This window comes from Cladosporium halotolerans (assembly GCF_011745625.1).
Source record: "Cladosporium halotolerans strain TM138-S3 chromosome Unknown Sca28, whole genome shotgun sequence".
Taxonomy (NCBI): Eukaryota; Fungi; Ascomycota; class Dothideomycetes; order Cladosporiales; family Cladosporiaceae; genus Cladosporium; species Cladosporium halotolerans.
Genome location: NW_027191479.1, coordinates 75,219 through 101,582, shown reverse-complemented (window position 1 = coordinate 101,582; position 26,364 = coordinate 75,219). Strand labels below are relative to the sequence as shown.

At 58.4% G+C, this 26,364-nt stretch overlaps 11 protein-coding genes across 11 annotated transcripts; 7 read left to right on the top strand and 4 right to left on the bottom strand.

The window, feature by feature from the left end:
- Positions 1–127: 127 nt before the first annotated feature.
- On the top strand, positions 128–889 carry WHR41_07247 (uncharacterized protein). Its single transcript, XM_069375852.1, has 3 exons — positions 128–403; positions 464–584; positions 636–889. The coding sequence occupies exons 1-3, from the start codon at positions 302–304 to the stop codon at positions 722–724; spliced, it is 312 nt and encodes a 103-aa protein (XP_069227250.1). The 5' UTR covers positions 128–301; the 3' UTR covers positions 725–889.
- WHR41_07246 (uncharacterized protein) lies at positions 871–1,632 on the bottom strand (the record flags this gene model as incomplete). The annotated part of the gene is made up of 1 exon (XM_069375851.1): positions 871–1,632. The coding sequence occupies one exon, from the start codon at positions 1,630–1,632 to the stop codon at positions 871–873; it is 762 nt and encodes a 253-aa protein (XP_069227251.1).
- A 222-nt stretch (positions 1,633–1,854) lies between these two features.
- On the top strand, positions 1,855–2,947 carry WHR41_07245 (uncharacterized protein; the record flags this gene model as incomplete). Its single annotated transcript, XM_069375850.1, has 2 exons — positions 1,855–2,148; positions 2,229–2,947. The coding sequence occupies exons 1-2, from the start codon at positions 1,902–1,904 to the stop codon at positions 2,945–2,947; spliced, it is 966 nt and encodes a 321-aa protein (XP_069227248.1). The 5' UTR covers positions 1,855–1,901.
- Positions 2,948–3,539: 592 nt separating this feature from the next.
- WHR41_07244 (uncharacterized protein) lies at positions 3,540–4,460 on the bottom strand (the record flags this gene model as incomplete). Its single annotated transcript, XM_069375849.1, has 1 exon — positions 3,540–4,460. One exon carries the CDS (start codon positions 4,458–4,460, stop codon positions 3,540–3,542), a length of 921 nt encoding a protein of 306 aa, XP_069227249.1.
- Positions 4,461–5,957: 1,497 nt separating this feature from the next.
- Positions 5,958–6,900, bottom strand: WHR41_07243 (uncharacterized protein; the record flags this gene model as incomplete). The annotated part of the gene is made up of 2 exons (XM_069375848.1): positions 5,958–6,653; positions 6,714–6,900. 2 exons carry the CDS (start codon positions 6,898–6,900, stop codon positions 6,100–6,102), a joined length of 741 nt encoding a protein of 246 aa, XP_069227254.1. The 3' UTR covers positions 5,958–6,099.
- Positions 6,901–8,066: 1,166 nt separating this feature from the next.
- On the top strand, positions 8,067–10,280 carry WHR41_07242 (uncharacterized protein). The gene is made up of 3 exons (XM_069375847.1): positions 8,067–8,983; positions 9,043–9,294; positions 9,349–10,280. Exons 1-3 carry the CDS (start codon positions 8,664–8,666, stop codon positions 9,824–9,826), a joined length of 1,050 nt encoding a protein of 349 aa, XP_069227255.1. The 5' UTR covers positions 8,067–8,663; the 3' UTR covers positions 9,827–10,280.
- Positions 10,281–12,614: 2,334 nt separating this feature from the next.
- WHR41_07241 (uncharacterized protein) lies at positions 12,615–14,573 on the top strand (the record flags this gene model as incomplete). Its single annotated transcript, XM_069375846.1, has 1 exon — positions 12,615–14,573. The coding sequence occupies one exon, from the start codon at positions 12,615–12,617 to the stop codon at positions 14,571–14,573; it is 1,959 nt and encodes a 652-aa protein (XP_069227252.1).
- Positions 14,574–15,401: 828 nt separating this feature from the next.
- WHR41_07240 (uncharacterized protein) lies at positions 15,402–18,266 on the top strand (the record flags this gene model as incomplete). The annotated part of the gene is made up of 1 exon (XM_069375845.1): positions 15,402–18,266. The coding sequence occupies one exon, from the start codon at positions 15,402–15,404 to the stop codon at positions 18,264–18,266; it is 2,865 nt and encodes a 954-aa protein (XP_069227253.1).
- A 528-nt stretch (positions 18,267–18,794) lies between these two features.
- On the top strand, positions 18,795–19,439 carry WHR41_07239 (mitochondrial 37S ribosomal protein mS42; the record flags this gene model as incomplete). Its single annotated transcript, XM_069375844.1, has 1 exon — positions 18,795–19,439. The coding sequence occupies one exon, from the start codon at positions 18,795–18,797 to the stop codon at positions 19,437–19,439; it is 645 nt and encodes a 214-aa protein (XP_069227318.1).
- Positions 19,440–19,885: 446 nt separating this feature from the next.
- WHR41_07238 (uncharacterized protein) lies at positions 19,886–24,012 on the top strand. The gene is made up of 2 exons (XM_069375843.1): positions 19,886–23,731; positions 23,789–24,012. The coding sequence occupies exons 1-2, from the start codon at positions 19,996–19,998 to the stop codon at positions 23,890–23,892; spliced, it is 3,840 nt and encodes a 1,279-aa protein (XP_069227317.1). The 5' UTR covers positions 19,886–19,995; the 3' UTR covers positions 23,893–24,012.
- A 64-nt stretch (positions 24,013–24,076) lies between these two features.
- On the bottom strand, positions 24,077–26,318 carry WHR41_07237 (uncharacterized protein; the record flags this gene model as incomplete). Its single annotated transcript, XM_069375842.1, has 3 exons — positions 25,516–26,318; positions 24,966–25,460; positions 24,077–24,912 (listed from the first exon to the last, which is right to left on the bottom strand). The coding sequence occupies exons 1-3, from the start codon at positions 26,000–26,002 to the stop codon at positions 24,077–24,079; spliced, it is 1,818 nt and encodes a 605-aa protein (XP_069227312.1). The 5' UTR covers positions 26,003–26,318.
- Positions 26,319–26,364: the final 46 nt, after the last annotated feature.

Here is a 26,364-nt window from a genome sequence, read left to right as displayed (position 1 = left end):
TACAGCCATACAGACGCGAAGACGAAGCCCAAGAAGCGCGGTGACGCAATGCCGCCCAAGCTCCTCAGCTCCCAAAGAGGAAGTCACCTCGGCGTCGAAACCGGTTTGTGACGACAGGGCTGAGAGCTGAGCTCAACCACACCTCGCATATCTCGAGGATACAAAGTGAAGCCTCAGCCACAGCCAGGCCGTCCTCCTCATACCTAGACCCTTAAATTCCAGATCTACAAAGCCTCGATCGTCTATAGACCCCACGCTCGATCTCCAACTCGTGAGCTGTACCCTTAAGACCTATCCAAGCATGTCGTCCAACGCTGTGTCCAAGAAGGCCGACCAGCAGGTTGCTCCGTCGCGAACCGGCCAGGTAGAGACTCATGAGGAGAGCGCGAAAGCTAGCGCCAGTGTGAGTGGCGCCAAGGGTCCGATGCGCAGAGAGTTCTCTTCGAGGAGCTGACTTGTTTAGGCTGGACTTAACCTCAACATTTTCGGCGCTCTTTCAGGCGTCTTCTCCGGCAAGTCGACGAAGGAGACAGCCGCTGATGGTAGCTCCGTCGAGCATCGCGACGACAAGGCGGCGATGAAAGGTTCGTTGTGTCCGTGATTGGTCTGTGAAGTGAGGCTGACTTTCCTTGCAGGTGCCGGCAAGGGCAACCTCAGCGCAGCCGGAGCAGCTGCTGCCTCTGATAATAAGAAATCGCAGCGTGCCCAGATCGAGGACAAGTGAGATTGACTGAGCAGGGCTGAGTCTTGGAATTTCCTCAGCAGTAATCGCTGAAGGAAGGCGTCTGAATGGATATATCCCGGCAATGCTCGCGACATTCGATGGCAGCGCCTCAGTTGGACTTTGATATCCGACTGTAGTTTTGGCAATCACGTTTCCTCCTCGTCGTCCAGATCAGCGGCTTGCAGCGCATCCCACGCGCTTCGCTGTCGTTGCTTTTCCGCGTCACCGACATTAGCCGTCTTATGCTGCTCCGCGTGCCCGTCTTCTTGCTCAGTAGCCTGTGCTGCACCCTTATCCTGCAAGCCCTTAAAAATCCCATCCATCTTCTCTTCAGCTTCACCAACCGCCTTGATTTCCCCTCTCAGCTTCTCAATCCTCTCCTCCATCATCAATATGAGCGTCTCCCTCGCTTGGTGCGGCCGATACTGATTGATAAGATGGTGCATATTCGTCACGATCGTCTTAAGGTCCGTGACTCTTTCCAGGTACTGCGTCGGGTCTTCGCTCAACGTTCCCGTGAGCGCGAGGAAGGTTGTCAAGAGCGAGCGCGCGAGGCTGAGCAGATATGGCTGCGGGTTGAGTTTCACCGAAGGGTCATTGGGGAAGAGAGTTTCGATGCCGGCGTCTTCGAGCGACGGGTCTGGCGCGTTCAGGTCGTGCTGGGCGCCAAAGGTGCGCCATTTGCCGTCGGCGGGGAGGGGTGGTGGGATGAGGTAGCGGAGTTCGGAGGGGAGCGTTGCGGTATCGACATCTTTGGCGTCTGCTGAGCGCGAGTCATCGGAGTCTGGCTGGGAAACGCCATTTTCCTTCCGGATCTCGCGAAGCTTTGCGATGTTGTCTTTTGTGAAGTGCTTGTAGAACGGCGGCGGGGTTGGGAAGTTGGCCTTGGTCTGCGGTTTCTCGGCCATGTTGTGTGACAGCCTCGAGGTATCCAAGTGGTCAGGGAGGAAGTCCGGGGCCCATAGGAGAGTGGAGTGTGGTTAGAGCTCGCGCGCAAAGGGTTCGAGTTCGGTTGACGGATCGCGCGCTGCGGCTCCGCCCTCAAGCTTTCGACGATCTGGGGTCCGCGATCCACAAGTCGTCACATCCCCTTGAGAGTCGCACGTGAGGATCTCTCCACTCTACTTTCGATGTAAACATTCCTTGTATTTCTTTGTTTCCTTTTCCACTTCGAACGATGCCTGGCTCGGAGAGCCATCATGATAACCGCAGGATGCGCTCCTCCTCCCCGCCTCAGTCTGGCCTATGGGAAACAGCGCAACGCTTCTGGGCCAAAAGCTATGCTGGAGACTATCTGGGCCTGATGATATTAATCCTCTTACTCTCCTTCTTCGAGTTCACCGGCGAGCCATTCCACCAAATGTTCACAGTAGACGACCCTCGGATCCAACACCCGCACGCGGAAATAGAACGCGTGCCAGTCCGTACGTCAAACAAGCACCCCAATGGCTCCCAAACCAACCTCCTTCACAGTCCACCAAACACTAACACCTCCCCCTCTCAGCCATGCTCTTCGTCTACGCCGCCGGCATCCCCGCCTTGCTCCTCCTAGCCAGCACGCTCATCCTCCCCAACCGCTCCACGCACAAAACCCACGTGACCCTCCTCGGCCTCGCCCTCACAATCCTCACCACCTCCTTCCTAACCGACATCTTCAAAAACGCCATCGGGCGCCCGCGCCCCGACCTCCTTGCGCGCTGCAAACCCGCCTCCTCCACGCCAACCAACACCCTCGTGACGATCGCCGTCTGCACGGAAAAAGCCAACACCCACCTCCTGCAAGACGGCTGGCGCTCCTACCCCTCGGGCCACTCATCCTTCGCCTTCGCGGGCCTCGGCTGGCTGGCGCTCTTCCTCGCGGCGCAAACGCACTGCCTGCGGCCGCGCGCCTCGCACGCGACGGTCCTGCTGTGCCTCGCGCCGCTGGTCGGCGCGGCGCTGATAGCGATCAGCCGGCTGGAGGACTACCGGCACGACGTGTTCGACGTCGTGAGCGGGAGCGTGCTGGGGGCTGTGGTGTGCGTGTTCAATTGGCGGAGGTACTATCCGAGTCTGTGGGCGGCGGATTGCGATGAGCCGTATGAGGCGCTGGGAGGGGGCAGGGGTAGTAGGAGCGGGAGCCCGAAGAGGGCGAGGGATGTTGAGGAGGGGTATGGGGCGTTGGAGGCGGGGAGGTTTAGTATTGGGGCGGAGGGGGAGGAGTATAGGAGGGGCTCGAGGTGAGGGGGAGGGGGTGTATGATAATGTGTACGATATGGAAGAGAGGCTTTGGAATAATGACGGCCCTGTCTGAGGCGCAGCCAGCAGCAATGTAAATGAGGAAGGATTGCGAGATAGAAGAAGAACTGTGAGTGAAGCCAGACTACGGCTATGACGAGATACAAGGAAGAGAGGCAAACGCTATATGGCCCTACATGTATCGCTCACCCAAAGATTTGTAGGCTTTGGAAGACTACGACGCGTTCTAGTCTATCGGATCTGCGAGAATCCCCGAAAAGACATTTGGTCTTGATAGTCTAGGCAAAATGGTAAGACGTCCATATACATTTTCGTCCGCCAGAATGAATCCTGCCCATCCGGACAAAAAGTGGTCCAAGTACCGTTCTCCAGCTCCGCCATCATCTTCCCCAGACCAGAGAAAGCCAAATCCCAATTGCCGCCAAAAAACTCCAAAAGAAATTGCAGCTTCTGTGGATCGAACACAGTACCTCCAGATACCGCACAGAATGCTTGTAGTGACATGAAGTGAACTTCAGTCTGGCGCTCTCCCATGTGAGCTAAAGCTGCATGTTTCGAGGGATGGAATGACTAAGCGTCACTCAAATGCACTAAGTACGCTTGGCAATTGTGTTACTGTCTCGGCCCGGCTGCGCTCCCTAGGCGCAATGTCGGTTTGACAGTAAGAGACGATGGCGCGGAATAGAACATGCGAGCCTGTGTGGAAGGAAAGTCTGCTAGAGCCGAGGGGTGAAGGGCCTGCGATCAGAAGATTCGTAGCGGTACGTGCGAGGAAGCCGAGAGTGATGCCTGCGTCGCAGTGAAGTTTCGCGGCCCCTCGTGGAGGGTCGTGCGTTCTGCGGTTGGAACCTGCGGAGGTTGATGGTGACGCGCTGTTGGTGTTTCTGACGAGGAAGGTCTGGACCTGGATGCTGGTTATGGGCGGTTGTGTGATTTGGAGGTCGTGGTAGCGCGGTTGGACCTGATTTGGTTGCAGTTTGGGCCTCTCTTGTGGTGGACTGAGTATACCCATGCTAGTGCATCTGATCGTATCCACAGTCTTGTGGGGTGAGCAGGAGTCGTTCAAAATGTGATCGGCCGCGTTCACGTCAATTTTCACTTCTATCCAGTGACCAAGATGAACGGGATCGCCTCGGCGGATCTCCAGGCCGCGAATGCTCACTGGGAGCAGCTCGAAGTCCATTGCAGGATATGGCCACTGAGCATCGGCGAACAGGTGTAGGCGGAGGGTTGGTGAGGCCTGGACCAAGGAAGCCCATTGCTTGTTAACCAGGCGCAGGGATAGGATGTCAGTAGTTGAGACGTATCCAAGCACGCCCTCGAGAAGCTCATTGGTCTCGAAAACCTTTCTCGCAGCACATCCGTCACTACGGTCACAAGTATGGATCGCCAGAGGCAGTTTCTGCGGCTCTTGCGGATTTTGCGCTGGTGGGTTACGATGGACCACATGCGACGTCTCCACCGGTATTGGCAACCGGTGGGAGTTTGAGCTATTCATGTCCGCGGTCTGATAATATGATTTCAGCAATCATGTACTAAGCAAGAAACTACCCGGGATAAGGGATCGATCGTTTTGTTCTGGTGGAGCTGTCCACTTCGACAGGCAATCAAAGAAGTCGATAGAACTTCCTGATCGGTTGTCGGACTGGGAGTCGCTTACGACCATCCTTCGGATCTCAAAGACTTTTTGAATGAATTTGTCGGCCGTTCAGCGCAACAATAATGCAAGCGAGACACATAGACAGCGATGGTTTGCCGGCGTTGGTGGATGTAAAGTTGATGATGTTAGTTGACGACGATCGCGACCAAAGCCCGGGGGTGGATCCGCGCGTGTGGGGTTCAGGCAGCAGCCCTGCGAGGGAATGCCCGAGCGCCACATGAACCTTGACGCGACAGTCTTCTTCACATGTCAACAGACGAGCAACATCCATGATTCCAGACGAATATTATGCCTGACGTATCATCTACTACTCTCATTCTTTTATGAGTATAGAGAGTAGGTAAGTATTACTATGCAATGACTCGCAGCTATCACACCGTGACGCGGCGGTGTTGGTGCTCGAGCGCAAGCGAGCCCAGCCATCGAGTTGCAAGACCAGCCACCAGCCAGCGCCCGCCACGCACTCCACCCCGAACAAAATGGCGCCTTCTTCTGTTTGCGTTCCTGTCTCTGTCACCGAACCCTTACTCCACATCACAGCTATCGTTACGAATATCACGAAATAAAGCCATAGTTCTTTGCTCGCAATTGCGGGAATCGAGGTCCGACGCAAGCTCGACTGAACGCTTTGAAGCTGGGCTCTTGGATCACGCCAGCTACGAATACACACCGACAGCTCGCGAGCTTGTAGCACTGCACAAGACTGAATTCAAAGGGACACTCTGTATCACAATCAGTGGAAGAGCAAAAATCCAACAATCACATCCAAAGCCCAGCAACGCAACCAAAGACCCTCCAAGCCAGCCCTCGCATCCTCGCATCCTCGAACCCGATCTTCTCCTCCCTAGCAGACGTCACCACCACATACCTTCACAGCCATGTCAGGCAACATCGTCATCGCGATCATCGTGATCGTTCTTCTGCTCGTTCTCGCAATCATCGGCTACCTCATCTACCGCCTTCAGTCGGGATTCAGCAGAGGCCGCGGCGGCGGTTCTTCCACTAGCGGAGAGGAAGCTTAGACGATGCGCGTTGACAAGCAACATCTGGGAGACTTTAGGCGATCGACAGCAAACACAGCTGAGAGCGAAGCTGTTCGCAAAGTGCTCCAAGCACAGCCTGTTGAAGGGATGGGCGGACGAACAGCCACTTGAAGCTGCGCGTACAATACGCGGGAAACAAGATGGACGACTCTAACGGATACAAGGAAAGAACCGACCAGGGAAAGAGAAGGTCGTGCAAAGATGGAGTTATATCTCACTTTCGGCGTTACAAGAGTCTGGGACACAGCCGAGAAGGCTTTCACACCGCAAAGATGCATAAGCGGAGGCGCACCGGGTCGTCAATTTTTGTATTTCATCACACACATACCGCACTATACCAAACCGCGCGCGCATTCGCAGCAGCGGCCGTGTAATCACCATCAATAGCCTCTTCACAACCAAAGAGCCCATCCACCCACCCTCCTCTCCTCACCTCACTCCTTCCTAACCATCCACCCCATCTCCTCAACCTGCTCCTGCGTCAACAGCGCCTCCGCCCTCCCAACCTTCATAAAATCGTGATCCGCAAACTCAAACCCCGGCACAACCGTCTCGCTAATCAAACACCCGCCGCTCTCCCTCCCCTTCCCTTTCCCCCCCTCAGCATCCAAATCCTCCAGCAAAAACGAGCACTTGTACTTCCCCCCCTCGACAATCCACTGCACGCGCTCCCCGCCCAGCACGTCCGGGCCGACGACGAACGTCTCCACGCGCGCCTTGCCCGTCCAGAGTCTCTTCTCCGGCACGCTGTCCTCTTCTTCGGAGCCGTATCCACCAGGCCGGTCGGAGGGCGCGACCTCGTCGGCGTGGATGATGACGTAGCGCGCGCGGCCGCGGTGCAGCGTGTGCACGGTGCGGCCGTGGTTGCGGTGGAAGGCGCCGAGCGGGGACGAGGGGGTCAGGAGGTAGTGGATTGTGGTGCTGGCGGCGCGCGAGGAGACGAGGATGTCGGTGTCTGCGGTGGGGGTTTTGCCGGTGAGGGAGTGAGCTGTGAGGAGAGGGTTAATTTGGGTTGGGCGGGGGAGGGAGGGGAGAGGAGAGGACGTACTGAAGGGGTTGGGGACGCGGCGGGCGTCGCGGTCGGTTTCGACGAAGTAGCCGCCTTCGATGTGGGGTTGGAGGTTGAGGTGGGAGATCAGGGCGCGGGTTTGCGGGGATTCGGTGTCGAGGGAGGGTTTGGAGGGGGGGTAGGTGGGCTTTAGAGGGGGGAGGGAGGGGTCGACTGAGGAGGCCATGGCTGGTTGTGGGTTGTGGGTTGCGGTGGGTGTGGTGAGGGGTAACGAGGTGTAGTTGGTGATTGAAGTAGGAGGTAAGCTTTGTAAGCTTTCAGCCTCAGATGTAGGAGCTCGTGATTTTTTGGTGGTGGGTGAAAGCAAGCCGTTGACCTACTGCTGTGGATCTGCTGTGAGAGACCGGTGATGCTTGATCATGACGTCGTCTGCCATCAACTGAACTTCGTCGTGATGGGTGACCTTTGGCATTGTGAACATGGCGCATGGGTCGGCAGCCCATTTGCAGACTTGCCTGACAGACCAAAATCGACTTCATTATTCACTGCATCGGAAGCCATGGCTATGCTGACGTGTGGGCGTTCGAGTGAAAGATGATCTAATATCCACCAAACCCACGCCATGCCTCCTTTCCAGGGCCCAGTCGAGACAGCAACTCAGCCTTACCTTCCAGGTTCCGAGCTTTTTGATACGATCCCCCACCCCTTCGCTACACCCCTCCGGCTTCGGCGGACTCAATACCGGGCAGGAGGAGCGAATGCGGGCTTAACGAAGTTCATGCGATTACGCCAACGCCCGGCTAATAACAGGGAAGGCTTCCCCGGCAGAGCCGCGTGTCTGTAAGTTTCTTGGTAAAACAGACATCTCCCCCAAACCACACGCCGGCGGCCGGGTTCCTGAACGCCCTCCCGCGCGGCATGCCAGATTGGCTCCCGCGGCACGCGAAGGGCGGATCGCCGGTGCAGCGGAAAGGACGAGCCGATCACACCGACATGCCGGCAGCCAATGGCGGTGCCGTTTCCTGCAACGCCGCCCGCGAGTCGAACGTCGTCTGAGTCGGAGTGATACCGAGAGTGATGGCTGCCGCGTTGATTGCACCTGCCTTCTTTCCCACTCTCCACTCCACCATCCCCAGGTCTGGCCCACACCGCCCCCAGACGCGCTGCTCGCCGGGGCCACCGCCGACACCTCGCGCGCCCTTCCCCGGTATCAGCTCCAGTCCGCTAGAGCTGCTAGTCCGGCGCGAGTCGACAGGCGTTTCGCGGAGGCGCGTCAGGGCAGCAGCGCACTCGTGCTCAGGCGCTCTAAGGTATCATTGCTTGTGCTCAGGCACTCTATCAATGCCGGCCTGGGCTGGGTCGCCACTGCCCATGCCCACCCTGGAGCTGCGCAGGGCCACGCAGCGCCATGCGCGGTGACGGCGACACGAGGCGAAATGGCGATAGAGCGCGAGCGAGCGAGCCGCGTGCGATCAGCGTGCTCTGCGCGAGACCGAGCCGCCATCACTGTCAATCCCTGGCCTTCCCTGTCAGGCCTGCCACGAGAGCCTCTCCTACACCGACGGCCGATCGGTCCTATTATTTTCATGTGAGAGTCGTCTCCCGCTTTGTTTACTGACCTGAGCCGATCACCTGCTGCCGTGCTCACTCTCGTCTCATCTGCGACTTCCTCTTCTTTCACTGCGCCGCCGCGTCTCGTCTCCTCCTTCCCAATCTGCCTCACCTCACTCCTCCTTTCCCTCCAAATACCACCTGACCCTTGCCAAACGGCGGTCATTGCACGTGCGCTTCCGTTTGGACCTCGTCACTTGACCTTGCAAAGACTGGCTCCTTCCTTCCTTCTCCTGATCCGCCACTTCACCTTTTGACAACCTCCCACCGACATACAAACCTACAACCACCCACACCAACCACAAGCTACACAGCAACAGCAACTCACCAATCGACTCACAACCCTCTACAACCTACACAACACCCATTCTCATTACCATGTTCGCTCGCTCCTCGTTCCGCGTCGCGAGCCGCGCTGGCGCTGGCATCCGTCCCGCAGTCACCTCCATGCCCATCCGCACCTTCAAGAGCACCGTCATCCGCAAGGACGATGCCTCGGAGGATCATATCCCCGTTGTCCACTACGAGAAGGGCCAGCGTGTCACTCAGGATATCCAGGTCGACGAGAGCAAGCCGGTCTCTTCGCCTGTTGGCGACATCGAGACTAAGGCCGTCCCGCTCAAGGGAGGCGTCTACCAGCAGCTCACTCCCACTCTGCAGAAGTTTTGCCTTCAGGGCAAGGTTGCCGTCGTCACTGGGTAGGTGTTCCGACATCACTTGCTTCAATCATTTCCAGCTCACTGACAATGCTTCACAGCGGTGGCCGTGGCCTTGGCTACAACATGGCGCAGGCGCTCACTGAGGTCGGTGTCCGAGGCATTGCCATTATGGATGTGCAACAGGAGCTCGGAGACAAGGCTGCCCGTGATCTTAGCGACCAGACTGGCGTCGACGTCCGCTTCTACCGCATCGATGTCCGCGATGGCCAGGCTATGGGTCAGACCATCCAGGATGTCGTCGATCACTACGGCCAGGTTGATATCCTCATCAACGCCGCTGGTATCGCCGAGTAAGTCGTACATCGTCATTGAAACAATTGACCAACCACTGACTTTCCCACCAGCTCCAACATCAAGGCCGAGGTCTACGACCACGAGAAGTTCCGCCGCCTCATTGACATCAACATCACCGGCACCTTCCTCGTCGCCCAGGCCGTCGGCCAGCAGATGATCAAGTCCAAGAAGGGCGGCTCCATCATCAACATCGCCTCCATGTCCGGCACCGTCGTCAACTACCCGCAGGAGCAATCCTGCTACAACGCCTCCAAGGCCGGCGTCGTCCAGCTGACCAAGTCTCTCGCCGCCGAGTGGGCCCGCTACAATATTCGCGTCAACTCCATCTCCCCGGGCTACATGGACACGGCCCTCAACCGCGTCCCCGCCCTCGACGCCCAGAAGCGCATCTGGATCGACCAGACCCCGCAGAAGCGTCTCGGCTCTGTTGATGACCTCAACAACCTCGCCGTCTACCTTGCCTCTGATGGCTCTGCCTTCATGACCGGCAACAACTGCCTCATCGACGGCGGCTACAGCATTTGGTAAACAGCTGCGGCCGGGACTCACTCGTCTCCGGACGAGCTACACTCTCGCCACAGGCAGTTGTTCCTACCACAACCAGTCGAGCAACAGCGGGGACCGACACACGAAACCTAGAGCCTACACCACCAACGGCGCTCCAGGTCCCTCACGTCCTCCCCCTGCTCGCTTGCTCCAACTTTGCTGCTTTTGCTTTTGCTGCTTTTTGGCTCGGGCTAAACCACTCTCATCATGCGGACTTTCCTCTACCTGCCCTCGACTTCCCTGGGCCACAGACAGGTGATGCGGCGGCGCGCGGAATGCGAAATGGCACAACGGGGTTTTAAGACACGAACACGGAACAGGAACAGGGTTACGGCAGCAGAGCGGGTTTTGCTGCAGCTTCACATACCCTGATACCCCTCCTAAGATGGCTTTATTTTTGATAGATCAATAGACTTCTGAAGATTGATTTCCTAAACCTTCCAGTCTGTTCACGGAGTCACTTGGTTTTTGTTTGAGATTGGTGGGTGTACGGTAGAACATGTTGTTATGCTAGGGAGGTGAGATGAGGTGAGGTGAAGTCGGTGGGCCGTTCGTTTCGATCGGTAGCTGGCACGGCTGGCTGGCTGGCTGCTTGTTCGACCCACTTTTGCTAGGTACAGTAAGCTGTTGGCGGTGCTGCTTTCCTTCCGCGGTTGTGAGGGTCTGGGAGACAGAGAGACAGGCAAAGTCTACTGTACGGTCGGGAGAATTGGAGAGCTCTTCGACGGGGGAATACGTTGCCTTCGGGTGTTGGAGGGACGATACTTCGGCTGGGTAAGGTGGCTGGAGTGGTGGTTGCATCCCAGTGTGCAGAAAGCTTGATGAGAGGTGAGTACCTAGTGCTTCGCGACAGGGCGTTTCGCCGCTTAGAAGGAAAGAGATTGCGAGACGGCAGTCTCGTTCGGCGCGAAGGCTACACTGTATGTGGTCGACGCGTGCGTTGCGGGACGAGGACAGGAACACGCTTGTGTAGGCCGGCTGCAGCCAACGTCGTCGGCCTCCCTCGCGTCGCCGTCGGCCAGCAGCTATCTATCTTGAAACTCTGCCTGCCGTTGTCTGGCATCCTTGCGGCAATCACTCGCAAGGGAGGAGAAAAAGAAAAAAGCGCATCCACACCGCCGCTATCACCCTGACGAGAATCTCGCCCGACTCCGTCGACAGCAGCGTCTAGACGTCCCATCCATTCATCACCAACGCACATCGCCAAAGCCCAACACTTGCGCACAGGTGTTTTGGGAACATGGGCGGAAAAATCTCAAGACCCATAATATCTTACAACGCGAAAAAAAGTAGGGGTGCAAGAGACGCTGCCGTTTGGCACGTGCCCGCCGAAAGCCGAACTGCTTTCCTCGTGGACGACGAGCTTGGTTTCGGTGGGCCGGTCTCTCTGCGGCGCTGCTTTGCGACTCGGGTGTGGGTGTGGCGGATCGGGAGAAAATTGGAGATGGGCTAGGTATGTACGCTACATAGGGGGGACTTGCGCTTGCCGGATCTGTTGGTGGGCGTGTGTACGTGATGTTGACGGGGTGGGCGTGTGAACGTGTTGGCGGGACGCGCAATGGTTTGCGCGGGAATTTTTTCCTCGCTGCGTGCATGTATGTATGTACGAGGGAGGGGCTGGGCTGGGCTGAACGGTGGTTGTTCTGTGTGGTCGGATCTTGCCGAGCATGTGAAGGTGTCTTGTTGCACGTGTAAGCTACAGGATTCGCCCGGCTGCTTCTCTGCAGTTGTGTATCACGTTCACATGATTTCTGCTACCCGAGCTGCGGCAGGAGTACCTACTCGCCCGGCGAGGGATACACACAACCGACCGGGCTGCAGATTGTGGCGTCTCGCGACCGGCGGCGACTCCACGGCAGAACCTGCACTGCCCGCGGCCCGCTGCGGTCCAGGGTCCGTCTGAGATTCTACTGCGCGACCAGATCGCCGGCCAGCGAGCGACCGGTTGTGCTTCGCAGGTCTGCGCTGCTTGCTAGTCGTGCAGCCTCCTGCGACCCGGCCCACTGCTGCCAGGCTCCACCCGGGCCATCCACCATCTCTGGCTCGCCGTGCTGTCTGCGCAAACCTTGGGGCGCTGCTGTGACGGCACCATGCGCTGTATCGACGCTCTCGTCGCGGCGTGCTGCGGATGGACCTGCAGCAGCAGGAGATACGCGGCACCGTCGGCGCCGGGCGAGTGCGTGTCGGGAGCAGGTAGTCGGTGCTGCTAGCCGTTCTTCGCCCGCGGGATGTCTCAGCAGTCGCAGGCTCGCGAGCATGGACGTCGGCTTGCGCCATCGAGGTCGGGCGCTGCGCTCGCGTTGAGGGCTTGCGCGGCACGTCATCCTGGCCGAAGAAACTCGTCCGCGCGATAAGCTCATGACTGTTTGGCGCCAGCGCTCGCCTGCCCATGAGATCCGCCCAGTAGCAGCACTGCCCTCTGCCCTATGGAAAACTTCCAGGTCCAGCCTGCCCGAAGTACCTCACCTTTGTATACCTTACTGTGCTGTGCTTAGCCTGAAGTGCTTGCCTTGACACACCTGCCTACCCACTACCGATCTACCTGCTCATCCTTGCTATACCACGACCTACCTACCTGCCCACCGCCGATACCGCTGTGCGACGCCGACCCCGCCTGTCGCGCCTCGCCGCCACTCCATCCTTTCGCATTCTCTAGACGTACCTCACGACACACACGACCGGCATTGGCCGGTGCTGAGCATCCTCGCCCCTCCGAGGGCGTGTCCCATATTCTTCCGCGCCCAAAACAGGCCCTCCAACACCGCCCACCATGGTGCACACACCGCGACCCCACATCGGCAGCAGCAAGCCCAAAGCGACGCTGGAGATCCTGCCGGACTCGCAGTTCATCGTCTTCAACGGCAGCGAGCACGAGGCGCAAACCGTCAAGCTGACGGGAACCGTGCGCTTCACCGCGCCCGAGGCCATGAGCATCCTCAAGCCCAAGGTGCGCCTCGAGGGCAAGCGCAAGATCAGCTGGTGGTTCATGGGCGGCATGAGCGCCGGCGAGGTCGTCGACAAGCGCGTCTTCTGGAACCAGGAGCACAAGATGGGCATCGAGAGCACGCACAAAGTGAAGGCGGGCGTCATCGAGTGGCCCTTCGAGTTCGAGCTCGACCCCTCCATGCCCGAGAGCGTCGAGGGCCTGCGCGAGACCTTCATCGTCTACCACTTGCACGCCAGCGTGTCGCGGCCGGGCTGGAATGCGAAGGACATCGTCGCGCAGGAGCACATTCGCATTGTGCGCACGCTGGGCCAGGACAGCATGGAGATGACGAGGAGTAGGGTCAATGCGGATATCTGGGCGAACAAGATCAGTTATAGCATTTCGATCCCGTCGGATGCGATTGTGTTCGGCACGTCGATTACTGCGGACGTGGAGTTGAGTCCGATTAAGAAGGGGATCAGGCTGGGGAAGGTGGAGCTGAGGTTGATGGAGACGGTGGTGAAGCGGATACAGGCCAGCGAGGTGCCGGATATACGAGGCGACAGGTCAAAGTCTGAAGAGACGGAGGTCGCGAAGACGGACATGGAGTTCCCCGAGCACTCGCGGGTGACGTACGAAGACGAGACGGTCGACAACCCTATGATGGCGGACGAGATGTACAGGTTCCAGGCGACGCTGCCTTTGCCGAAGTCGCTGAACCAGTGTCGACAAGACGTCGACTCGCACCAGATCAACGTCACACATCGCTTCAAGCTGATGGTCAACATTCACAACCCAGAAGGCCACGTCTCGCAGCTGGTCTGCAGACTGCCCGTCAAGCTCTTCATATCACCCAACCTCCCCGTGGACGAATCCAACGAAGTCCGCGGCACGATCAACGGCATCAGCGACGCCGAAATCAACACCAACGAGACCTCCCTCACCGCACCACCCGAATACGGCCGCCACCAGCTCGACCAGATCTTCTCCGGCATCGACCCAGCAGGCTACATCACCCGCGCGGGCTCCGGCTCCGCCACCCCAGCAGGCATCTACGCCGGCTCCCGCCGCGGCTCACACGACAACATCGCCTCCCTCAACGGCGTCGTCGACGGCCACACCTCCCCTCCCGGCCCCTCAGGCGCCTCCAGCCCGCACAACCACGGCTCCGCCCTCCCCTCCATCCTCCACTCCCGCCTCGCAGACCTGCAAGAACGCGGGCCCTCCAACTTCCAATACCAGCAAAGCAACCTCTCCAACCGCCACTCCCCCTCAGGCGGCACCTCGCCGGCCCCCCTCGACGCCCCCTCCCCCCTCTCCCGCTCCATCCCCAACTCCCACCCAGGCTCCTACTTCGCCTCCGTCGGCCAATCCCCCAACCACTCCGCCCCGCTCTCCCGCCGCGCCTCCGACGACGACCATGCAGACCAAATCCACCAGTCCGACTACGACGTCAACAACCTCAGCCGCGTGCCCTCCTACGGCGCCGCCCTCCGCACCTCGGGCACCATGACGCCCTACACCGAGGGCCCGCCCAGCTACCTCGACGCGACGTCGCGCCCGCCCTCGCCGCAGCCCGGCGGCGGAGCAGGAGGCGCGCAGCTGGCGCCGCCCTTCCAGCTGCAGAGGCCCGGGCAGGCGCATGTGCGCGGCGCGCCTCCGCCGACGAGCGCGCCCGCCGTGGCGTTTGCGGGGCTGAGCATGAGTCCTTTGCAGGGAGCGGGTGTGGGCAGTCCGCCGGCTAGGAGTGGGAGTGGGACGGAGGAGGATGCGCGGCTGAGGATGTTGAGGGCGAGGACTTGAGAGGCTGAAATCGGTAATAAGGATGTGACGATTTGGATTCGGATTTGGGTTTTGGATCGGATTTGGCTGGCTATATGGGTGTAGATGGGCGCTCTCGCGAGCTGAGATTTGATGTCGATCGAGAGAACGGGGTGTCCGATGGGGACAGTAGACGTGGGAGAATAACGGGAGGGGAATGGTATCACATTTTGAGCATTTGGCTGGCGATTTGCGTTTGTTTGAGGCGCGCTCCGGAGCATAGCGATGGTTGGATTTTTTTTTGATTATCGAGGCCTGGCGTTCATTGCGGCATCACGATGGTAGATGTGGCTGCGAGATTATCTCTGCTCTTTTTTCTTCAGCTTCTAGAGGTGCCTTACATTACATTACGATCAATCTTGGTATGAGGGCTTTTGGACGCCCTGAATGAACGTTCTTTAGTGTCTGATCTACTGGTATGCGGTTTTCGGCGTGTTTGTTTCACAAGTAGTAAGTCAGGTGTTGACACGATCATAAGACTTTCTATCAATTGTCCAGACTGTATTTCTTAGATTTAGTCGTTGCGTATTTGTACTTCATACGTGCATCGACTTGCTCAAACGTGACAAGCCGGAGAGCTGTTTGGTGGTGTCGGCAAAGCTTCGGAACTTCGGAGCTGGGCTTATTATTTGTTTACTAGACGCGATCAACAACAACGACGGAAGTCGCTGCCGACTGAACTTACAACCATTCGTGCTCCGACCGCACTCTTCCGGCAAACACAACAGTACTAACAGCAGCATATCGACTGGCTCGCAGCATCTACACACTCTGGCTGCAACCGGCGAATATCACTCAACAGCCGCCGAGATGGCGTTCTCTGCCAGTGGCCGCTTCAGCAGCGAATACCACACAGCTTCAAGCTTCGACCCGCACAACGAGGCCCTTCACTCCACCGTCACCTTCGATGAGAACACGCAGGGCAGCGCCGACATGAGCATCGAGGTCGGCCGCGGCGTCAAGCGCGTCGCCAGAGAGGAGGAACTCAGCGAGGACGGGATCTTTACCTTCGGCAGCGACCAGCAATACGAGATGACCGGCACGCCCCCCTTGAGACCGCGCGACGCGAGCATCCGCAAAAACGATAGTCTGCTGAGGAAAGACGCGACGGCCAGGAAAGCATCTGAGGCCGCCAGAGCCAACGAGAGCGTAAAGCGCTCGGCCAGTTTCGGCGGCAGGAAGCAGGGGACCCTCGCGGACGCCCTAAAGGGACACGCAAACAACGACAGCACCATCGGCGACATCACACAACCCACGGTCACAGTCCCCGCGAGGAACACGCGCTTCACGCGCTTCAAGCAACCCACAGCCAACAACGGCGCCCGCATCCTCTCGGGCTCCACCCTCGAAGGCTCCAACCAGGAGAGCAAAGATCCAGCGCGCACCAAGTACGCACAGAAGAACACCGGCTCGCACCCGACAGACTCCTTCCTCATCCCGGACATCGACGGCATGACCGCGCTCATCGGCGGCACGCCAGCCATGCCTCGCTCGTCGAAGAAGAGCTCGCGCTTCACGCCCTCCGCGACCTATAGAATGCCCTCGCGGAGCACCGCTCCCGCCCACCTGACGCTGGACGGCGTCCCCGTCCCCGAAGACGCAAAGCAAGTCTACGCCGGCCTGCAGCAGGCGCTGGAGAAGATCGCACAGCTTGAAGCCGAGCAGGCGGAATCGGCTCGCAACGCCGAAGACTACGAGGCATACATCACGGAGCTGCGCTCGCAGCTGGAAGTCGAGCAGCGCATGCGGCGCCCGGACAGCGGGCTTGGGTCCGAGGACGAGGGCGCGAAGGAGAAGTGGCGCAGGGAGCGGGCGCAGCTGCAGACGCAGGCGAAGGCCCTCCAGGAGCGTCTTGCCAAGGCCGAGCGCCAGGCGAGTGTTCAGGAGATCGCGGTGAGGAGGGTGACGCAGGAGAGGGCGGATGTTCAGGCGCAGCTTGAGGAGGTCAAGGCGGAGAATGAGGTTTTCCGGGAGGGCTACACGACTCTGCGGGAGGAGAATGAGGAGCTGGAGGAGATTGTGACGATTTTGAGAGAGGAGAACAGCGGGTTGAAAGCTCTTGTGGCGAAGGCGAAGAAGAGTGATCCGACGCTGCAGATGCCGACGAAGGAACTTCAGGACCTCACGCTTGAGATGAAAGAGAAGAAGCAGAAGAAGAAGCGCAGCTCGCTGCAGCAAGACACAACTCAGCAAAGCAGGGCTGGGTCGACCCAAGAGCTGCCCGATGTCCAGACGAAGGACTTCTCGTTCTCTCAATTGGACGACAGGGCGCGCGACAGTATTGCTCAGCTGGTTGAGCGCGAGCTCCAGAGGATCCAGACTACTAGAGCAAAGACGCAGCTTTCGCGGCACCAGCGTGCATCTTCGCTTGCCTCCAAGATCGACCGACCAAGGTCTAGCATCGGTGGCCAAACGAAGCCGAAGAATGGACGAGGAATGTCTGCGTCCAGCACCACTCGTCGTGCTGTGTCTGCGCCTACCGAGAACTCCGCCAGCGAGGCTGAGTCTGAAGACGAGCTCGAGAACGCCACGAAGACACGCAAGTCGATCCGCGACATGACTCTTCCTTCGACTACCCAGGGCCAACAACAACAGGAGGATGACACCGCTGATTTGACTTCGCTCAGCCAGGCGACTTTCAGCGCAAGAGACATTAGGAAGGTCCTGGAGGAGTCGCGGAGAAAGATCGGCCTGAAGAGGCACTCTTCTGCGCCCTTGGAGTCTGAGCGTGAGCGGACTCTACCTCAGAAAGCTGCACAGTCTGGCGTCCGTCGTAAGTCATCCTTGAAGGATATCACTACTGGCCTTCGTATGGATGCTACTGGGCGCCTGAGCCTTCACGGGGACAACGAGATCCAGAAGGCCATGAAGACTGTCCGCGTCCAATCGCCTCAGATCTCTGAGGATACTGGCAACCTTGCCAACAAGCATGCTGAAGTCGAAGATGAGGACGTCTCGGTAATGAGCACCGCTTCCCGCCGTCGCCGTCGTGCCGAACAAGAGCACGAAGAGGGCGAGACGTCCGCCTTCATCATCCCCGACATCACCATGCACGCTTCCGCCTCCGCCCAGCCCGGCGCAAAGATCATCGCCTCGTCCAACCACAAGACCGGAGAATGCACCATCTGCACCGAAGCCAACGGCAAACACATCGACGTCCCTCTCCCAGTTCCCGTCTCGACCCGCGAGCTCGGTGAAGACGCCACTCTCCGCCCGGACTGGGCTCCACACCTCGCTCTGGCCCATGTGCTCAAACAGCTGCAAGACGAAGTCGCTCACCTCAAACTCCAGCTCGCGCAGAAGGAAGCCGAGTACGACGCCCACGACCCGGCTTTCGGCCGTCGCAGGCGCGTCAGTGTGCACGCGGACATCCTTAAGCTGACTGCCGAGGTTGAGAGGCGCAGCGACATGGTCTACCGTTTGTACGACGTCGTCGAGGGCCAGAAGGCGAACCTCGGCAGCGCTGCTGCGGAGCAGAAGACTTCAGGTGCAGCCGAGCAGAGCAACGCCGAACAGGAGATTGAGGAGACGCTGCAGTCCATCGGCATGGAGCCCGCTGAGGTCGCTGGCAGGATCGGACGCAGCGCTCCTGATGTCCCGGAGGGCTTGCAGGAAGAGTACAGCGGGGACGAGAGCGATGAGCTGCCCTGGGAGGGCTTGAGCGATACGGAGTAGAGGGGAGAGGAGAAGACGAAGGGCGGTTGGTGCTGAATAAGACCTGAGAAGATGGCATTTCGCTTTCTTTTGAACGATTATGGGCGTTTTGGGTGAGCCGCGGCTGGCTGGCTTTTCTTATGACCTCCTTTAGCGTGTATACTTCCTATGAATGATTACCTTCACCGTATAGTTGATTGCCATATCATGACAGGGCAATCCCACGTGCTTCGACGACCTCCTCGGCAGCAGAGGTGTGGTTGTCGCCATGCTGACGTGCTCGTGCGCTGGTGGGCCAAACTTGCTCAAATGCGCGCTTCAGGTGTCCTACCATGATGGCGCCGCCACTTCGCAGGAACCTACCCCTCTTTCAATCGATTGCAGTCACTCTGGCACTACAACACAATCGACGGTAGTGAGACAAACAAATTGAAGAGCTACAACCAAAAGGTCAGTAGTCAATCGATCATCAACCCGAGCTCTCACTCACCAAAGCTCACACACACTCGCAGCCACACCAAGTCCCAAACAACCATCACACAAGCAACAATGGCCTACACCCTCCCGCCCCTCCCCTACTCCTACGCCGCCCTCGAACCCCACTTCGACGCCGAGACGATGGAAATCCACCACTCGCGCCACCACCAGACCTACGTCAACAACCTCAACGCCGCCCTCGCGCCGCACGCCGACCTCTCCGCCCTCGCCGTAGACGATCTCGTCGGCAAGCTCGCCTCCGTCCCGGAACCCGCCCGCCGCGCCGTCCGCAACCAGGGCGGCGGCCACGCGAACCACAGCTTTTTCTGGCGCGGGCTGAAGGTCGGCACGGAGCTCAAGGCCGGCAGTCGGCTGAGGGCTGCGATCGAGAGCACGTTCGGGTCCGAGGAGGCCTTCAGGAAGGAGTTCGAGGCGAAGGCGACGAGCGTGTTTGGTTCTGGGTGGGCGTGGCTTGTGCTGCGCGGGGGCAAGCTGGCTGTCGTCACGACGAAGGACCAGGATAGCCCGCTCATGGGCGAGGAGGTTGTGGGCGAGGCGGCGGGCTGGCCGGTGCTGGGGCTCGATGTCTGGGAGCATGCGTACTACTTGAAGTACAGGAACAAGAGGCCTGATTACATTAAGGCTTTCTGGAGCGTGGTGAACTGGGAGGAGGCGGAGAAGAGGTTTGAGCAGGGAGGGCAGGCGGGGAAGTTGTGAGGATTTGAAGAGTGACTCCCTTGGCTCGAAGCTGTGAGATAGAGTAGTACGGAAGAATGGGGAGGGGCGTTGTCATGACCTTCTTTTATTAGTTGACATTGCAGTGTCTCGTCCTTACCATATCATCAGACAAAGAGTGTATGCCAATTGGCAGGCAGCTTCATGCTGGGTACGTGGCATGCTTCACACGATAAATCGCAACGAACTCTGCTTGAGTCGCTGCGGAAATGTGATATTCCAAGTGCCAGTGCTGCCATATAATCCATGTTTCTTCAGACCAGCATCTCACCCGTTTGTACCTGAGGCTCGGCGGCAGCGGCTCGGCTGGCGGCGTGCGGAGAGAGGCTGGGGCAAGCACCGATGACGATGGTGAGAGCCTGGAATTGGAAGCTCCATCTGGGAGCGATTGCCGCTATCGCGTGAGGTCCGTCGCCTTGACTCCGCGCCTTGCTGTACCAAGCATCTCAGTCCATTACACCCACCTTCACCCCTTCGGCAAAACTACAGTGGACTTTACATCTGGGTGCTTCGCGATTACTGCACCAACCGACGTGTGATGAGGGCGCCATTATGGGCGGCGCCACTGCTGCTGGGCTCGGCTTTGGCAGCGAGCGGTAGTCCGACGACCGACAAACACGAAGCAGGCCGCTGCGCTATCCGCGGACACTGTGGCAAGCAATCGCTCTTTGGCTCAGAACTTCCCTGCCCCGACAATGGACTCGCCGAATCGCCGGACAACGATTTGAGAGACAAGATCGTCTCGGTATGCGGCGATGAGTGGAAGGACACCAAGGTCTGCTGTACGGAGGAGCAGGTCGACGCGCTCCAAAGCAATCTGCAGCGCGCCCAGAACATCATCTCCGCATGCCCTGCCTGCAAGAAGAATTTCTTCGATCTTTTCTGCACTTTCACCTGCTCGCCGGATCAGTCTCTGTTCGTGAACGTCACCGAGACGGAAGAGAAGGGCGACAAATACTTGGTTACGGAGCTTGACCAATTGGTCAGCAAGGAGTATGGCACGGGTTTCTACGACAGCTGCAAGGATGTGAAGTTTGGCGCTACTGGCGGCAAGGCCATTGACTTGATCGGTGGCGGCGCGAAGAACTACGCTCAGCTGTTGAAGTTCCTGGGCGACAAGAGGCCGTTCTTGGGCAGCCCGTTCCAGATTAACTTCCCGGCACCGGATGACTTTGCTGGCATGGAGCCCGTGTTGGACGACCCAAAGCCTTGCAACAGCACCGATGAGCGCTACAAGTGTGCCTGTGTCGATTGCCCTGGAAGCTGCCCAAAGCTACCTGAGCTTGAAACAAAGGAGGAGTGCCATGTCGGACTACTGCCCTGCCTGAGCTTCGGCATCATTGTCGCATACTCCGCGATAATCGCCTTGCTCATTCTTGCTGTCACTGGGCACGTCGCAGCGGCGAAGCACCGAAAGAGTAAGAACGAGCGCCTGCAGCTGCTCCAGGATGCGAACGCGAGCGAAGATGAGGATGAGGGCGACATGGTCCACCAAGCTGGCTTCACCGAACGCCCGACTAAGCAGTATATCCTGAACACATACTGTGATCGCGCATTCAGTGGCCTGGCCCGGATGTGCGCCCAGTTTCCCGCTATCACCATCTTCTCCAGCATCATTGTTGTCGGCTTGCTCAGCCTGGGCTGGCTGCGATTCGCAGTCGAGACGGATCCTGTAAAGCTGTGGGTATCGCCGGATTCCGCTGCCGCCGAGGAGAAGCACTTCTTCGACACGAACTTTGGTCCCTTCTTCCGCGCCGAGCAGGTGTTCCTTGTCAATGACACAGACCCCAAGCACCCTGGCCCAGTCCTGACGTACGACACAATCGGTTGGTGGTACGATGTAGAGCGAAGAGTCCGCATGCAGAAGAGTCTTGGTCATGGCTACACCTTCCAAGATGTCTGCTACAAGCCTACTGGTGACGCTTGTGTGATCCAGAGTATTACTGGATACTTCCAGTCGCAGGGCGATGATTTCTCGGCCATCGATCCCAAGACTTGGAAAGAGGATCTGCAACACTGCGCGGACCAGCCTGTGGACTGCAGGCCTGATTTCGGACAGCCTATTCCTGTTGAGCGTGTGCTTGGTGGATACAACCGTACCAGTGAGCATGTATCGGATGCGCAAGCTCTCATTACCACGTGGGTTGTGAAGGGCTTCAACCCTGGCGACCCGGGTCTGGAGAAAGCAGAGGAGTGGGAGGAAAGCATGAATCGCCTCATGTTGGATGTTCAAAAAGAGGCCAAGGAACGCGGTCTGCGCCTCAGCTTCAACACGGAGATCTCGCTGGAGCAGGAGCTCAACAAGAACACCAACACCGACGCTAAGATCGTCGTGATCAGCTACATCGTCATGTTCATTTACGCATCACTCGCTCTCGGTAGCACGACAGTCACCGTCAGCACCGTTCTACGAAACCCGTCTGCCGCTCTCGTGCAGAGCAAGTTCCTCCTCGGCGTGGTTGGCATTTTGATTGTCCTCATGTCCGTCTCTGCCAGCGTCGGCTTGTTTGCCGCTGTCGGCGTGAAGGCTACGCTCATAATTGCCGAAGTTATTCCTTTCCTCGTACTGGCTGTGGGTGTGGACAACATCTTCCTGATCGTTCATGAGTTCGAACGAGTGAACATCAGCCATGCCGATGAGCCATCGGAAGAGCGTGTTGCTCGCGCTTTGGGTCGCATGGGTCCCTCGATCCTGCTTTCTGCCCTGACGGAAACTGTTGCGTTTTCTCTCGGAGCGGCTGTCGGTATGCCTGCCGTACGCAATTTTGCTGCTTACGCTGCTGGTGCCGTCTTCATCAATGCCCTGCTGCAAGTTACCATGTTTGTTGCAGTGCTTTCTCTGAACCAGCAGCGCGTGGAAGCTGGCCGGGCAGACTGTTTCCCTTGTGCCAAAATCTCAGGTGCAACACCGTCCAGTATGCCCGGTGGCTACGGAGGAGCTCCTTTCAGCGGCGTCGACGAAGAAGGCTGGCTGTCGCGATTCATTAGAAAGCAATACGCGCCTGCCATCCTCGGCAACAAGACTCGCGTTGGAATCATCACAATCTTCCTCGGCTTCTTCGCAGCTGGCATTGCGCTGCTGCCCGAGGTCGAACTGGGCCTTGACCAGAGGATTGCCATTCCTGGTGACAGCTACTTGATTCCCTACTTCAACGATCTTTACGCCTACTTCGACGCTGGTCCGCCTGTTTACTTCGTCACTCGTGAGCTGAACGTCACCGAGCGCAAGCACCAGCGTGAGCTTTGTGCTCGCTTCTCCACTTGCAATCAGTTCTCTGTCTCGAACATTCTCGAGCAGGAGCGTAAGCGCGAGGATGTCTCTTACATCTCCGATGCCACGGCAAGCTGGATTGACGATTTCCTGAAGTATCTGGACCCAGAGTTGGACACTTGCTGCGTGGACGGCAGCTCTAACTGCTACGAAGGCCACAATCCTCCGTGGAGCGTCACAATGGAGGGCATGCCGGAGGGTAGCGAATTCATCCACTACCTTGGCCGCTGGCTCAATGACACCAGCATTGAGGATTGCCCACTTGCTGGCAAGGCTGCTTACGCAGACGCTGTGGTGTACGATGCAGACCGCCTTACAATCCCGGCCAGCCACTTCCGCACTGCGCACACAGCTCTCAAGTCTCAGAAGGACTTCATCGACGCATATGCTTCCGCACGTCGCATCGCAGATGATATCTCTGCGGATAACGACATCGAAGTCTTTCCGTACAGCAAGTTCTACATCTTCTTCGATCAATACGCCACCATCGTGCAGCTGTCAATGAAACTCGTCGGCGCTGCCCTGGTGTTCATCCTTCTCCTCACCACCGTTCTCCTCGGCTCCTTCGCCACAGGCTTCACGGTCACCCTCACCGTCCTCATGACCGTCGTCGACATCGTCGGCACAATGAGCGTTGTCGGCGTCTCCCTCAACGCCGTCTCGCTCGTCAACATCGTCATCTGCGTCGGCATCGCCGTCGAATTCTGCGCCCACATCGCGCGCGCCTTCACCGTTCCCTCGCCTTCGATCCTCGAGCGCGCCCCTGGCCAATTCGCTCGTGGCGGCAGCACGGCGCGCGCCTGGGCCGCGCTCGTCAACGTCGGCGCTTCCGTCTTCTCCGGCATCACCGTCACGAAGCTGCTCGGCGTCTTCGTGCTCGCTTTCACCCGCAGCAAGATTTTCGAAATCTACTACTTCCGCGTCTGGCTGTCGCTCGTCGTGTGGGCGGCGTTGCACGCGTTGGTTTTCTTGCCGGTGGCGCTGAGCTTTATTGGTGGAACGGGTAAGTCTTGCTACTTCTCTTCGCGTTTGTGATGTCCACTGCTAACAATCTCTACAGAGTACGCAGACCCGGAGACCGACGGCGGGCTGGAGCAGGACCTTGCAAGCCGAAGGTACCGCGCTCTGCTACCGGAGGACGAGTACGACAGCGATGAGTACTAGTTACAATGTATGGGTAATGCATTCTGGATAAGATTGTGCATGATTTAATTATAGCATTAGCAAAAGCATTGTAGAGCGCACAGATAGTGTAATCTAATTTCAAAGTGCTTTCTGAAGAGAGTATGTGGAGAGCCATTCATGATTCGGTCAGTATTACGAAAATCGTGGCATTGCCATCAAAGCCTCACAGCACAACCACACCAGCCTCCAAAACGCCCTCAACACCAATCAAGCTCTTCCTAACCCCCTCGCCAACCTCCCCCTCCACCCCCAGAATCATCAGCGCCTCATTCTCCTTCTCCCCTCCACGCTGCTCCATCAGACTATCCACCTTCGCCAACCCCTCCCCACTCCCATCCTCGTCCTCCGCCTTGCCAATCGGCGCCACGCTCATGAACCGAATGTTCACGCCCGCCTCGCCCAACCTTCCGCCCACAACGCCAATCTTGCCCGGCGAGTCGTAGTTCCTGCAAATCAACAGCGTGCCCGCCGGCACGAAAGATGTCCGGAATCGGCCGAGGCGAGAGATGTACGGCGTGTTGCCCGACACGAAGCCCGCGATCACTTTGTCCGCGAGCTCGTCGCCGCCGCCGCCGGCGCGCACGTAGTCCGGGGCGCCGCTGCCGCGGCTGGCGGAGGGCGAGCGCGGGTCCCGCCGCGCGCGCAGCGTCACGGAGCTCGAGTAGCCTTCCTGCTCGACGTTGTCGCGGGAGCGGGACTCGTTGATGCGGATGCCGCGCTCGCGCGCGAGGATCTCGGCGTTGACGAGGTTGATGTTTAGGGATTCGGCGGAGGTGATGGGGGAGAGGAGGCCCTTGAGGAGGGCGGCGAAGAGGGGTTTGGTGGTGTTGGCGCTGGCCAGCGCGCCTTCGTAGGTCACGTCGAAGCTGGGGCGGGCGCCGGCTGTGGGGCTGCCGGGTGGCGCGAAGTGTTGGGTGTAGAGGGAGCCCATTTTTTCGAGGAGCGAGACGAAGGGGGCTAGGGTGCGGTATTCTTCGGGGAGGATGACGGGGGCGTTGACTGGGAGGTATTAGTGGGGGGTCGGTTGTAGGTGGGAAGCGCTGTTGGCTTACCTGCACTTCGTGGCAACTGGCCGGATAAGATCGAGAGCACCTGGGTGCAGACATCGATGGAGACGTTTTCTTGAGCCTCAGCGGTACTGGCGCCAAGATGAGGTGTTGCAACAACCTTAGGATGAGCGATCAGTCTGCTCGCTGGGTCGTCTGGCTTGGGCGGTTCAGAAGTGAACACGTCAATACCTGCTCCCGCGATTGTTCCAGCATCCAGTGCAGCCAGCAAGGCAGCTTCATCGATCATGCCGCCGCGGGCCACGTTCAATATCCTTGCAGTGGGCTTCATCTTAGCCAGTTCAGCTTCCCCGATCATACCCTTTGTGGAGGCGATGAGAGGCGTGTGGAGTGTCAGGAAGTCTGCTTGAGCCAACAGCTCGTCCACCGTGTCGACGATCTCGACATTTGCCGACGCAGCCAGAGACGGGTTGGCGTATGGATCGAAGGCTAGGAGGTTCATCCCAAGGCCGCCGGCGGCTCTTGCAACGGTCAAGCCCACTAATATCCTGATCAGTCATGTGGCGGTAGAATTACAGCCTGGGGCTATTCTCACCTTTACCCAGACCGATTATTGAGAGGGTTTTGCCCTTGACTTCCACGCCTACAAGTTTGCTGCGCTCCCACTTGCCATCTTTCAAGCTTGAGGAAGCTGTGCCGATGTTTCGTGCAACTGCCATGAGCAAGGCGATGGTGTGCTCAGCTGCAGCGTTGATGTTACCTTGAGGGCTGTTTACTACAATGACACCCAGCTTAGTAGCTGCTTCCAAATCAACGTTGTCGACGCCCACGCCAGCGCGAGCGACCACCCGCAATCTCTTGCCTGCCTTCATAAGGGACGCGGTGACCTTCGTCTCACTGCGGACAATGAGTGCATCGTAGTCGCCTATTATACTCTCGAGCTCTTCAGGGCTGAGTCCTTTGCGTTCGTGCACCTCTAGAGAGGCTTGCAACATCTTGAGGCCATCTGGCGAGACTTTCTCCGGTATAAGGACCTTAGGACGGGCACCATGGCCGTTGGTGGAAGGTTGTACTTGAGGCATGATTGGAGTGTAGATGGAAGCGTGGCGTGTGTTGTCGGATTGAGGGCTGCGGTTGGGAAAGAGGAAGAAGAGGGAGGAGTCAGAAGCGAAATCGGCTGGCAAAAGAATGTTTGCCCGGAAGCTCCAGTGCGTGCCAAAACATGGCTAGCTTGCATGATGTGGTGGCAGAGGCGTGAGTGCCTGCCAATACCATGGAGGTACCTCCAGAGCATAGGACCCCGCAATCCGTACCCCGCCAGCTGCAGCACGCGGATCACGGATGACCATCTTAGGTTTCCGGAGCAGCAGATCTTCCAGTTGCGATTGTCTTGTGCCTGGAAGTATGTCGAAGGGTCCGCGGAGTTATTCGAGATGCAATAGTA